The 13,950-nt window shown below is 47.8% G+C and overlaps 1 protein-coding gene across 3 annotated transcripts in view; it reads right to left on the bottom strand.

Annotated features, from left to right (window-relative positions):
• The window catches only part of GANAB (glucosidase II alpha subunit), a 329,555-nt gene that overhangs the window by 259,232 nt on the left and 56,373 nt on the right, over nt 1-13,950 (bottom strand). For all 3 annotated transcript variants that reach the window (XM_085626079.1, XM_085626077.1, XM_085626078.1), the window contains 4 exons: nt 12,811-12,898; nt 8,156-8,246; nt 1,707-1,803; nt 1,303-1,483 (listed from right to left, as the gene is read on the bottom strand). In XM_085626079.1, coding sequence (XP_085482205.1) covers nt 1,303-1,483; nt 1,707-1,803; nt 8,156-8,246; nt 12,811-12,898 — 457 coding nt within the window. The remainder of the gene's footprint in view (nt 1-1,302; nt 1,484-1,706; nt 1,804-8,155; nt 8,247-12,810; nt 12,899-13,950) is intronic.

Here is a 13,950-nt window from a genome sequence, read left to right on the forward strand (position 1 = left end):
TGCAACCTATATGCTAACTATTTAGCAAAGTCAGTGGGCTGCCTCTATGACTTTCTTCATGCAACAAGTCCAATGGTGGAAAAACAAAGAGGGCACGGACATGTGGAGGACAGTAGAACACCGGTCCCAATCATACAGGAGACCAATTACAGATACTCCCCAATCGATGCTTATAACAGATTCATCTGGAAAAATAAGTATTTACTGCAAGTGACAAATGAGGATTTTTAAGCAACATGAGCACAATGAGCACATAAAAAAAATGTGAAGCGGTTATTAGAGCGATAATGCAGTCTGACTTGGTTTTACATACTGCTGATGTCAATACAGGATCACTCTTCTTTAAAGAGGGCACTTCTAGCTGAGTTAGCTAATTTCATGATTCATGTGGAGACATTTCATGATCTATTTTGGCATCTCATTTTATATTTATTATCTCCACATAACTATTGTCTGGGGGCCTGAGCCCATGTGAACGGTGTCACCTTACTCTATGATCTGAGCTTATGGATTGTCAGAGGATGAGATGCTGGAGTGAGCAGTTGATCTCAGAGGCCTGCACATTTTTTTCCATCATGGGAAACAGCGGTAAATAAAGTAAATAAGTTGTTAAGTATGGAAGGAGCCAGAATGGTGAAGATAAATGGTTGTGGGATAGTTATAAGGCAGGTAGTAGTGTTATAGAGCACCCACTGAATGGGGTTGGGGGTCTCAAACACCAACATTAGTCTTCGCTGCAGCCACTACCTCATGTGTAAGGGTGCCATATTTAACTAATGTAGATAGCAGGGTACGAAAGGTATGTATTTTGACACACAACAAATAGATTTTTCTAATATAATGGACCTCTAAACGTAATCGGTTATGACTTCCAATAAGTACCAATTAACTGTCTCACATTACTATAACTGTTCATAAGTCACATCCCAGCTAATTGTATTCTTATTGTACTGAATCTTTAACCATGCGATAGTTGCAGCATTTGATATATTTTTTCACTTAAGTACATTACTTATTGTCAATAGGACTCCTTTTGGGTATTCTTAATTTCCTCTCCTTCTCTTTATTTTGTAACTCATTCTTGTTTACTTTACATTGCCTCTATTCGTTCTTACTCATGCATATGAGATCTGTTTATTCATAGTTTTAAGGTCGAAGTCACTCCTATATGTTGTATTATATTTTTTGTTCTTACATAAACTGTCAACTGAATACAAGACCTTCGTAAAAGCCTAAAGTATATATTTTTATGCAATTAAAACACTTGCTGAAGGAGATGGAGGAAACAGATAGTGCTTTTACCTTTCCAGCTGTGTTTGAACTGATATCGACCCAAGTCTCTGCAGCGTTCAGCCAGAAGATACCCAATGTGCGATGGATGTTGTGTGCTAGCATCACAGGAACTGAACCATATAGCGCCATGGGGTTGTAGAGTTCATACTGGAAGACATCCAGGTTATACAGACGGTAGGGATCTCCTCCTCTACCAAAAAATAGAACAAGTACAATTATTCCTCCTAATCTACAATAATTCACTTCCACCCTCTGCAGGAGCCACAGTGCAGAGTGTTCTGTCTTGACTGTTTCACTTTCATGCCACCCACACAACCATTCACCTTTCTGGTGCAGTTCTTCATAACTCATTCCACTCACTAAATAGTCCATCATAGCCCACACCACCTCAACCCTAAGCATGTATTTCTTACTCTGTGCTTTTCAGCTTGAGATTGTCTGCATGCTCTGGGATCCCATACACATTCTCGAAACCCGGCAGTGAGAAATCAAGTCCAACGGATGTAGGACCTGAAAAATAATAAACAGAGCAGACTGAAAATTTGTAACCGGACACCACATTCGTCCATGAACAAATTCAGTGGCACACAACCAGCACTGCAGTCTTCAGCATGCACCAATTAACACATTCATACGGCCTGGCATGCATTGGCTGCTGCCTTGGGGCAAGAGACGCACTCACCATCCTATGAAATGTGGTACACCAATTGTCCTGAGGGACGAGTTACTTACTTTCGGCAACAATGTATCTGGTAGAATATCCCCAGGCGTCAGACTGGATCCGGAAAACTTTCCGCAGCAGCACCTCTGAGTATCGCCGCACAGCTCCACCCTGACGTCCTCCATGGACGTGACGTCAGCAGAGCCATATATGCCCCTCCCGGCGCGCTGACATCAGTTTGTCGGATAAACTTTTCCGGCCACAACGCGGAGCCATCACCAAAAACTGTGAGAATATGGGAACAGTGTGCGAAAAAGATGAAAAAGAAAAAGAAATTCAATGGTGAACAACAGCACCATAAAGGACAGTGCCAGGCACTGTATATTGAAAACTAGTGAAGGGAAAGAGCAGAGCACCGCTCTGAGAAGCAACCTCACAAAAGCGAAGGCTAAACCTCCCCCGGAGGCAGAAGAGATGTGAAAAAACATCATGGCAGACGACAAAGTCTACAACCACAATATATAACCGGGAAGGACAAGTCCGGAACACATGAGCAAAGAAAATCCACCACAAGATGGCACCAGAAATGGATGTCGCATGCCCAGTAAGAGACCTATAGACTGAGGCAGAGCCAATAGACTTCAAACCAATTGACAGCTGGGGAGGTTAAAGACCCCAAGGCGATTGAGATAGGTGGGGGTGGGGGGGGCTGGGGGGGGAAAGGGAGGGGGGGGGGAATGAGTAGATCCCACACTGGACAACCCAGGGCGTAGGGATGTAAAAGGAGACATGACACACGAGCATACCGCCTAATCTTGAGAAGGGGCAGAGTAGAGCCATCTAAACAGAATGAAGCATTCCGTCTAGGAGTTAAGTGAAAGATGTCACCCTGCAGAAAGACAAAGCCACCCCGTGGGAGGCGAATGCAGGAAGCCCAAGCTGAAAAGGTCCTCACAGAACGGGGAGGACGGGCGGCCATTGAGGAATCTGCGGCTAGACTGTGTTTCTACCAGATAAGTAACTCGTCCATCTGATAGAGACATCGAGTCGCAGATTCCTTAACTTAGAATAGATACCAAAGCCATACCCATAGAGGAGGCAGGTTTGCGACTGAACCCTACCATGTTCCAGAGAGAACTTAGCCGTCAGCAAGCCACACCAGACCACGAAGCTCTCAAAAGAGCGGAAAACAATGAGAGGCAAAGGCACCACAAGCTGTCAAGAACAGCACGAAAACCCCCGTATGTATACCGGGTTGAGATGTGTAAATCGCAGAAATTACCGTTGCATAAGCTGAAGCCATTTTGTTTGTGGCATCCATTTTCGTTAGCCATGTGCTTCTTCCGTTTTTACTGTTGCCCGCTTTTCTATTCTGCTTGAGTCATCAACTATAGTTAACTCCTCCAGTACTAAGCCTGAGCACTGCGCATGCTCAGAAAGGCCTGTAGCTGCTAAATGCACCTGTCTTAGACTGTAACGGTCAGGCTATTGCAACTGAAGTAAGCAGTACATCTCCCCTCCAACTTTGTTGACCAAGCAATTTCTGTAAGCTCTTGTTAGTCAATAACTATTCCTGTATATGCCTGTACCTACTCTGAATCTCCATGCTTACTCAGCGGTAAATAGGGTATAAAAGACCCTTGCTTTCTGTATTCTATGGACTACCCCCTACAGTGGCCTGAGAGAATTGTATTGACATAGTCGCACTTATGAGAGATCAATAAACTTGTTATTTGATATTTTGATATTCCAAGCTTCCGTGCCAATCTCTTCTTTGTTGGTTTAAGAACCAGTGGACAGATAAGGGTGAACCCCTGCACCGGTGGGCCCCTAAAATGGCTCATTTCCACAGAGAAAGAAAGCATAAAGCTAGAAATGTCGGTGCGGAAGAGAGAGTTCATGGCTTCACAAAGAAGAGGAACTGAGCCTAGGGTCCGATGGATTCGCAGGATCCTATGTGTCCACCGTAAGTAAAAACCCAGAGAGATGACAAACTGGTATGACAGTCAGCGCATACCAGTCCAGTATGCACAACAGTGGAAAAAAGCACTGTCAAACCCGCACCAGCCAAGATACATGGGGCAGCATTTGCAGGATGCCGATCGATGGCCAGAAAGTGCCGGTAGTTCCAGAAACATAAGACACTCTAGTACGCAGTCGCTCTTTCACGAGATATGTGAGAGGGCTGACGGCAACAAGCAGAAGCACCCAAAACAGGACTACATTAAGAATGATAGTCATGTGGAAGATAGGAACACACAGAAGCATACCGTGTGGATGCTAGAACCACACGAAGCATAGGAAAAAAAAAAACCTGTTGGGTAGCGTGAGCAGCCCAGATGTGAAGGATGCATTAGCAAGTAGACAACCGGTAAAAAGGGGATCTGGCAAGCTGGACACCCACACAAGAGCTCATAGTAGGAGCAAACCGGGGCGAAGACCACAGACACCGCAGGAAGCAATGTTGCCTGCGCGACTCCGCTGTGTGAAGAGCACAGAGCAGATATAGATTAAGAAGATATACGCATAAAACTGATGGGTTACATAATGTAATACTAGGGTACGCGAAAAGTACCAACAGTCATGTGGAAGCAGAACTGGACAGGACAATGTCCAGATTCGTATGTGACATCAGCCACCCGCCCGGGAGGAGCCACGGTCCCCCGCTAGACAGAGGAGGAGATGGAGCCAGACACGATAGTGGAAACAGTCGGGATCAACCTAATGGCCCAGGGACCCAAGAAGTGTGTATCCTGAAGAGAACACTCCCCTTGAGTGTTACAGCAGGAATCCAAAGCAGAAGTGTGGCAAACACCTGTGCGGAAAGCAGCAAGAAAAGAGGAAAAACTCCTGTTGGGAAAGTGCCCAGAAATCAAGGGCACAAGGCAATGTACAGCATAGATGTACATGGCAAAGACGCCACCTTCAAGAACAAGTCCAGACAGGGCTGTGATACAAGAAACTATTACCTATCCCAAAGGGGGAGGGTAGAACCAGCACCGCAGAAGTGGAAGAACGCACGAAAACATCCTATGAAAGCGAATCATACCAGGGTGCACTCCCAGTACGCGCAAACACTAAAGAAGCGTGCTGCATAGCGTCTCTGCCCTGGCACTAAACGATGGCAAGGCGTCAGCCGTGGAAGAACTGTGCCTGAACGGAACATAACATGGGCCCCAATGGACAGTGGCTGGTGAAAAGAAGAGCAGCCAACATGGACAAAGGAGCACAGCGATGCTGAAGAACGCCCCTGTGAAAGGTAGGCGAGGCAGAAGCCTCACAGTAAGGAACCTATACCGATGCCTCGAAGTACTACAGACCACCGTAGACCACAACCTTAATTGAAAGTGCAAAAGTGCTATGCCAACCTGTGGGTCGCATACAGCAGAAGACGACAGAGTGATCCACAGAAGATCTTATGTTAGGAATACTCCACACAGGAGCGTACCATGCCTTCCTTATAGGAAGGCAGCTACACACAGCAAAATACCCCACATAGGGTAAGTCTTAACCACGGCAAGGGGGCCTCCTCTGGAGTCAAGCTCACAGACTGAGGACTGAAAAGAAGGTAGAACCAGCTGACCAGCTGACCCGACCAAAGGCCAACATGGCGAAGCATCCGCACAGACCTTCTGGGTATTACGTAATGAACCCAGAGTCCAAAACAAAGAAGACAACACTGCCCATCAAGAAACAGCAACAGCGTGTGACAAAGACAGGCCACAAGGTCGAGAATGGCAGGCTGCAAGGGCCAGCAAATCACGGGAGACCAGACATAAGGCTGGAGACCGCTGGATCAGCGTGGCAATCAAAAAGGTCCACACCATTGAATGGCAGATCCCGCAGAGAGTCCCGAACGTTGTCGGGAAAACGACTATCGGGCAGCCATGCATGGCGGCACAAAGCAACCGACCGGGCCATTGCTCTACTAAGAGTCGGTAGCGTCCAGGGCCGATCAAATGGAATATTGTGCCAATCCCCGGCCATCAAGAAGAAGACGATGCAAGTCAGCTCGGGGCCCTTCTGGGAGAGAAGGAAGAAGGAGCCCAACCAAGTCCCAAAGGGCAAAGGAAGCACGTGTGAATACGCAAGACGTGTTTAAGGCACAGATGCCCGCACTGGCGGATGCAAAAATGTTGCGCCCACATGTCTCCAGCCACGAGACTCCCTAGTGGGAGGGAGCAACGGTAGAGTGAAAGAAGGATGCAAGGCGAAAGCCGCCTGGACAACCAGACCGAGCTCAAGGGTGAAGGGACAAGCGGACGGGATCATCTGTGGCCTATCAACAGAGTCAACAGAGGAGGGCCGTGCCCAGGTACCAAACATGATATCAAACAAAGACCCCACCAAGGGGCAGCAAAGGCTCCACGTCCATAGGCTCCATGTGGAGGAGATCCAGTAAAGGATCAGTGGGAAGGGAAACTCCAGGGGGCTGCTAGCGGAGAATACCCGCAGCCCTGCGAATAGCCCTCGCGAAGGCCGCACTAGCCTCTGTAGCCATTCTGGAAGGCGATAACAAACCGGTCGGGGACGGTTGAAGGCTAACTCGTCCACTAGAGAATAAAGGTGGAGCAGCCTGGGGTTGATACAAAGTCCAAGGAACACTAGGCACCTGCACCAAGGGGCTCTGAAACAAACCTGGGCATGGTGAGCCCAAAGGGAGCTCATCCTCCTGTAATAGAGGAGCCGCTGGTGGCGAGACGGCGTCGCCTCGACTTCAAGAACCTCCAGAGGGGACTCGATCCGGGGCGCAGATGGATGGCGACTCGACCTCCACCTGTGGGGAAGGAGAACGACAGGGCGTCAAACTCGTTGCCGCGGCCGTCAGCGCAGGAATCCGCACGGGGCTATGCGTTGACTGGACGGGCTGGCTGGACGGATGGACGACTGGGATACCCCTCTGGGCCGTATCCAGTTGAAGCCGTATCTACTCCAGAGCCAGAGTCGATGTATGCAGCCTGCGCAGAGGATTAATCCGCCGGCGAAGACCTGACATAAGTGCCTTCCTCCTCTGTGGGACCCGTAGGCGCACCAGGGAGTGGGGGTAACCCAAAGAAAGACTGGAGAGCCTTAGAATTGACCTCCATTTGGGTCCTTGACGCTCCGACACCCGGGAAGGGTGGGTATTGGGATGACAACTGCTGGGCGCTTGTGTCTGGCAAGGACCGAGAGCAGCGGGCCCCAGTGTCAAGCTTACGGGAGGCTGACCTACGCGACTTACGCTTGTGCTTACCCATCTCCGAACGACATCCGCGGGAACAAACCCGTGAGCGGGCCCGATCCAGAGAGGGAGAATGGCGGCGTGAAGGCGCAGGACAGGACATCTGGGCGGCCAGCAGTTTCATATGACGATCCCTGAGGGACTTCGGTTTCATCTGCTGACAGGCGTCGCACACTCTTCGGAGTCGTGGTGCACCCCCAGGCACCACATACATATAGCGTGTGGATCCTTGACAGACATTTGCTGCTTGCAGGACTCACACACCTTAAAGCTCGAAGGCATCGCACACTGTTCCGTGACACCGAAAGCGTCGAGACAGCCCGAAAAATAGGCCAAGGAACCGCTGGTTTTCCAGGATCCGCTGTGGGACGCGGAAAAGAAGAAAACTGACGTCAGCGCGCTGGGAGGGGCATATATGGCTCCGTGGACAATGTCAGGGCGGAGCCGTGCGCCCCCCCCCCCCCAGCGCGCAGAGGTGCTGCTGCTGAAAGTTTTCCGGATCCAGTCTGATGCCTGGGGATATTCTAAGTTAAGGAATCTGAAGCTAGATGTCTCTATCAGATAGTTTGTTCATTCCCAGCAAACTGCATGCTCTATGCTTCCAATTGTTAGGAACTCTGAGTCTGAAAAGTGCACTATGGCCCATGTATATACAATACTGCACACCCTACATCTGGACTTAAGTGACTCGGTCACCCTTTTTACAATCCTGCGCCTCAAACACCATGCCCACTATCCCATGTGGATGCTTTTGTGCTTGTGTCCTCCACGTGCCCAATACAACCAGTGATTAATCTTGTACCCAATCACCAATGCACCCCCACCTCCCAATTCCCAGTGTCCAATAAGCCTTTTTTAAATTCCTGGTCTTATTTTCAATACACTAATCCTCACCTCTACAAATGGTGGATAGATGGACACTACAGATTACATGTGGGACTGGGGGGGGGTGCGTGTCAGAGTGTGCTCAAAGCTCTTACCATTAGGTTTGCTATCAGAATGTGTTTTGAAGGTCTCGTCCCACATGCCTGGTTCATCCTCCGCATCTTTATCTTTTTCTGTCTCTTCTGCCTGAAAGAGAGGAGAAGACAATCATCAACAAAGCCGGATAACAGAAATGTAGAGGAAGTGGAAAAGAGCTGCGCATTTGTAACAGCAAGAATGATGCTCTTTGTGAGTGTAAGGAAAAAAAATAACATTTTCAAAAAATATACATACAATAGGATGTCATTCTAGTTCAGACTTTAAAAACATGATCAAGACAGGAATCATATGATATATAAAAAAAACTAGCAAATGATTGGCACATTGAGAGCATATTTGTAAACAAGATAGTAACATGTTTGCAATCCTCGTCCTCCATTTTTTAAAAGGTCACTGACTTCATACACACTGAATAAGGTCTCGCATGTGCAGGATCCTAATGAACCTTTAACTGGCCTGATGCAGGTACCAGTCTGAATATCTGCCTAGCTGACCTTCCAGCAGCAGATGTAGGCGTTGATTGGTGGCTCATTCTGAAGTTCAAATAACGTTGTCTCACCTTAAGAGTTAGAATAAAGTGGGCAACAAAGCTTTCTCTTGGTTAGGTCATTCTTGCATTCCATTAAAATTCCCCATTGTCGAGAGTTAGGCTTTCAAGTAACTTTCACTTTAATTGTTTTCGCAGATATTAATAAACACTCAAAGGAATATCAAATTCATCTGCATCTCCTCCAATGGGAAGTTTCAAACCCTTACTTAAGACTAGACAGCCAGGAGAACAAGCATTTGCAATGCAATAGGTCTCGCATTTATGAGAGTTTGAGCTATTGACATTGCAAATAGCAATGCCTTTTATTTTTGTTTTTAAAACATAAATAAAAGGCATTGCCATTTATAATGCCATTAGCTTAAACTCGGGTAACTGCGAGACCTATTGCATTGCAAAAGCTTGTTTTTTTGCTGGTGCTGCCATTGATGCTGTGCGCTTGGTCTTCCGGATTTGCTGCTGGTCGCATCTTAGTGTGGATTTGAACATCTTTGTCTGCAGATTTTGGCTCACTCTCCGTGTGTGCTCCAGTTGCTTCGTGTCGTTTCGTCAGCCTGAGTAGGCGACAGTCATATAAACTTTCACTGGAGCACAAGCTACAGAATGCAAATGTTGCTTTGAAAGGCTGTGCACTGCAGCTGGCACTCGGTGTGTTAGCATCAGTGATGGTGAAAAACAATTTAATTCAGTTCTTTCCCATGTTGTCCAAGTACCTCTCACTGTAAATCAGTGACTAAGGAAATACATGAGTCTATAACGGACAGTGTTTTGGGAATGCGATTACTATAAGTTTGTATGTGCGTGAGTACAGATGTGTGTACACACACACGTGCACAAACCCCCTTCACGATTGCCCATTATAGATGGCTCCACCAATTATATGTGTGGCCAGTTGCATCTCCTTCCCCTGTCCCCCAAGCCCCTAGAAATCACTTCTAGAGATACCACTGTGGCTGTCAACATCTGCGCTGTTTCAGGTCCAAATCCCACTGAGGTCTACTCTGCCTTTCATCCTTCGGAGGTCCATAAAACGAGTGCTCTGTCTTTTATGCGAACGTAGCTCTGCAGCACCGTTTGTAAAGCGCCTAGGCAATTTGGAAAGAGTGTTTCGTGGCCCGTGGGAGTTTCGAGTATTAATAAAATGCCTGTGGGTATTGAAAAGTAGTATGGTGACTCGCACGTGCAGGGTCCTAGATTCCTTCCCACTGGCCTTTATCTTAGCATGACACAAGTCGCCTAGGAGCTTTGTACAATACAGGGCACAGGTCCTAATGTTGGCAGGGCTGTTACAGCCTTTCATCCTTCCACGGTCATGTGGTTGCCATTTCGTTACGGAACAGCCTACCTATTGTCTAAGTGTGCAACCACATTCCGGTTTGGCGATTACTCCTCTGCTATCAGAGACGCACAAAGGAGCTGTCACATTCCGGACCCTAATGAGTCACTCAGGAAGAAGAGGGGGAGCAGTGAGAGCCCCCCGCGAGGAGACGCAAGCAGGGCTACTGTACACCCTGGCGGGGGCTGAAACCACTCACTTTTGGACGGGCCGGTGCGTGTGTATTGTGGGGGGTAGGGAGGTGGGGGCATTGGGGGATTACACAGCAGGTGTCGACTCCCCAAAAGAAAGTAATATGTAAAGAATAGGCTTTCTTTACTTTGAATAATATAACAACCCCCCCCCCCCCGACTCCGACTCCTTTCACCCCAAATTTTTTATGTAGCGCTTAGAGCAGGGCTGAGCGCTAGTTAGATGCCAGGGCCGTGGAGGAGGCCCAGCCAGGTTGGGAGGAGAGTGATGGGGTTGGGTGGTAGTGGACTGTACTCCAACCGTTGCTGCTAGATGTAAACCTTTGTTGTTTGATGGTCTGAAGTCAGTCAGGGACAGCAGAGCTTGTATAATTTTAAACCGAGGCGGTCTTTCCACTTTGTATTCACTGCTGTTAAACGCTCCCTGATGACCCGGCTCATAACAGACCGTGGGACCCTGGCAGGGAGGCTGCATGAGGGTCTCTGCCCATGTCACCGTCTGACAGCAGCTCCAGGCCTTGTAAATGTGCAAGACCACTCCATCTCCCAGGTTACTCATCACAATGGACAACAAGCCCTTGTGACGTAGCACGTAAGGATCAAGTGCGCCCGCCGTAAGGCGTGCCTTGCTCTGCGCATGGCGCATGTGTGGTATGGGTGTTTGTTACTCATCACAATTGACAACAAGCCCTTGTGACGTAGCACGTAAGGATCAAGTGCGCCCGCCGTAAGGCGTGCCTTGCTCTGCGCATGGCGCATGTGTGGTATGGGTGTTTGTTACTCATCACAATTGACAACAAGCCCTTGTGACGTAGCACGTAAGGATCAAGTGCGCCCGCCGTAAGGCGTGCCTTGCTCTGCGCATGGCGCATGTGGGGTATGGGTGTTTGAGTACACAGCTGACAGCTGGGGCAGGTTCAGAGACCCGACTATAGCGGACCTAACACTAGGAGCAGTGGAGAGGGCTTGAGAGCAGTACCGGGGCAAGTCAGATCACTGTATTGGATCGAAGGAGGAAGCACCTGGGAAGCCTTCACAGCAGCGAGAAAAAGACACTGCTGCCGCCATGTACGGGCACTTGGACCCGCAGCGCTCCCCGTCCCGGGGTTTTAACTGCATCGTCCAGATCTGCAGCACCAATGTACAGGAGCCGGTAAGTGGGGCATGCTGTACGTGTAAAGCGCGCCGAGCTTTAAATTGCATGAGGCTTGCGAGGACGGAAGGGGGACAGGAGATGTGCACATCACGTGTCTGTACGTGCGCGTTCACAACCTCCAGTCAGCCCTGCACGTGCCCATCTCCGGTCTCCCTTCCGAAGCAAGTCAGTACGAGGTGTGTGCGCACGAGTTAGGCAGCCGCGGATGCGGGGGGGGGGGGCAGCGGCGGGGTGTGTGCGCGCGCGCGCATGTGTCTGGGTGTGTGCGTCTGCACAAGCGCGTCTCAGAAGCGCGTCCACAGACCCCGACCCCAATTGCTGCGCGTGCCCCGGTCTGTCTCTCTTGAAAGGCATCTCGGCGTGGCCTTTGGCATCTAGGCTATGGACATAATTTAGAATTGAGTGGTAATGGAAAATTCTTGAATTTTTGTAGGATGTGCTAAATCCGTAGGATAATACACCTGTTGAATTTCCACGGTCTATGGGCAGAGTGACCAAGCAACTGAGCGAAAAAGGTCATTATCACAGCATGCCGACAGGCGCCCCACGCTGCAGACCTAAAATTAACTCAGCAGGTCTTCCGGAGAGGAGCACAACGCGCAAATGCTGTTCATGTGAAGCGCGTTCACAGACAGCAATCACCACAACCACAACACTGCGCGTGCCCCAGTCTGTCTCCCTTGAGAGGCATCTCGGCGACAATAGGTCTCGAGAGCGAGACCTAAAAAGGACCGGTAATTAAAAAGGTTACACAGAGAAATCTGGCTATCTTGGTCGCCAGTTGTGGGATCTAGTCTCAAGGAAGCTTGTCAGATCCCAACCATATTGATGTTTTTCAGCAGGATCCACTTATCTTGCCTAAGCTCAGTTCCAGTTCCTGACATCACCAAAAGTATATAACTAGACCCAAAAATGGATTTAATCTTATGTAATGTTTCAGTGACATTTACAAAGCTCCCCACCTTATCAGAGAGTGTGGCTGATCCACAACTACATACTAGTGCAAGACAGCTGAAAGTGCAAACATTCCTGCACAGGTCATCTCAGTCGAGAAAATATTTTAATTGAGAAATTATGCCCGTTGCTGACGTACCTAAACTCCCATTGGAATACTTAAAGTCAAGGACAACCATCAAGAGTATGGTTTCAAAACCTGACAGGAGAGCGGGAGAACATTTCTAAATAAAGGTGACATTTTGGGTAAACAAACATCTTGTGTGGCATCATTTGTAGTGCTTTAATTTAAATAGCTCCCTGCTAGCAGATCTGTCCCCTTCCAATGTCATCCACTGCCTCTTCCACCTGCTCTAGAGGTTTATGTTATTTCTGTCTCATGGACAAAACACCTCACTCTCATTTGCAGAGGAGCCAGGAAGATGTGCACTGGAAGAGAGTGTGTTGGCCTCTGTATAGCTTTTTACCTTATCAATCTTTTCTTCAGTTTCCGTGTGTGCTTCCTCACCATCCTTCTCGGAGCCCCCATCAGAAGCGGTCTCCTTCTGGGAGTCACTGAAAGAGGAATGTAACAGAAGTTATAAGAAAGGCATGTAAGAGTGAATAGTTTTTTTTTTTTTTTTTTAAACAAGTGGCATTCCCAAACAACGTTAATAAAGGAAGTGGAGAATACTACCCACTTGACAGTTAGAAGGGGTTGCAAGATCAGTAGGCCTTACACTAGAAACAATGGGCCAACAGATGCAAAAGAGTGGCAACAGGGAAGGAATAGAAACCTGTTTCAGGAGAAAAGAGGGGGCCCACTGGAAATCAAACCTCTAAATCATTAAACTGATTGGCTAGTGCACAGGAAAAGTTGACTGGCAACAAAGCCTGCTGTCACTAACTACCCCACAAACTTTATGAGGCGAGATGCAGATCATGAACTGCGCATCTTTCATGATGCAGCCAGCATTTGTTCATATCAAGAAAGTATATTTTTATCTGCAACTTTTTTTAAAAACGGAAAAATCTCTCATTCTGCAACCGGGCTTGGCCTTTTTTTAGGCATACGCAGTGTTGTGACAGCACTCCTCTAAAGGGGGATTATGATCCAATGAGGACCTTCCAGCAAAAAAAAAAAAAAAAAATGCTGTGAAATTCGCGCTACCAAAAATATTTTCTACCTTCATACATGAATATTACCGCTCACAACAGGACCTCCACTAAAATATACAACATCAAAAGCAAAGTGATCAATAGAGGTCCTCTCAGCTCTCAAAATGAGCAACAAAATTATATAGATCTCAATGAGTATTAATCTAGTAATTGTAGGCAATCTAACAAGTAGCGTTCAAGATGTTAAGAGAACCCTTCAGAAAGGATAAGTGACTTCCAACTATCACTAGGCATCCACTATCTTCTTGGTATCCAATTCTCTTTGTTATTCATGAAGGGCTGCCTAGCTTCCTATAGTAGCTACCTTTTAAAACAACCTCACAGCTAGGACCAATATTCCCTGGATTAGTCTTTAGCAATTCAACAAGCAGCCAATGACCTCTGATTAATCATCAATAGTAAACCTTTCAATGTAGCTGTATTACATATGCTAGCCTCAGTGCTATTTA

Source organism: Triturus cristatus, chromosome 9, assembly GCF_964204655.1.
Source record: "Triturus cristatus chromosome 9, aTriCri1.1, whole genome shotgun sequence".
NCBI classification, from domain to species: domain Eukaryota; kingdom Metazoa; phylum Chordata; class Amphibia; order Caudata; family Salamandridae; genus Triturus; species Triturus cristatus.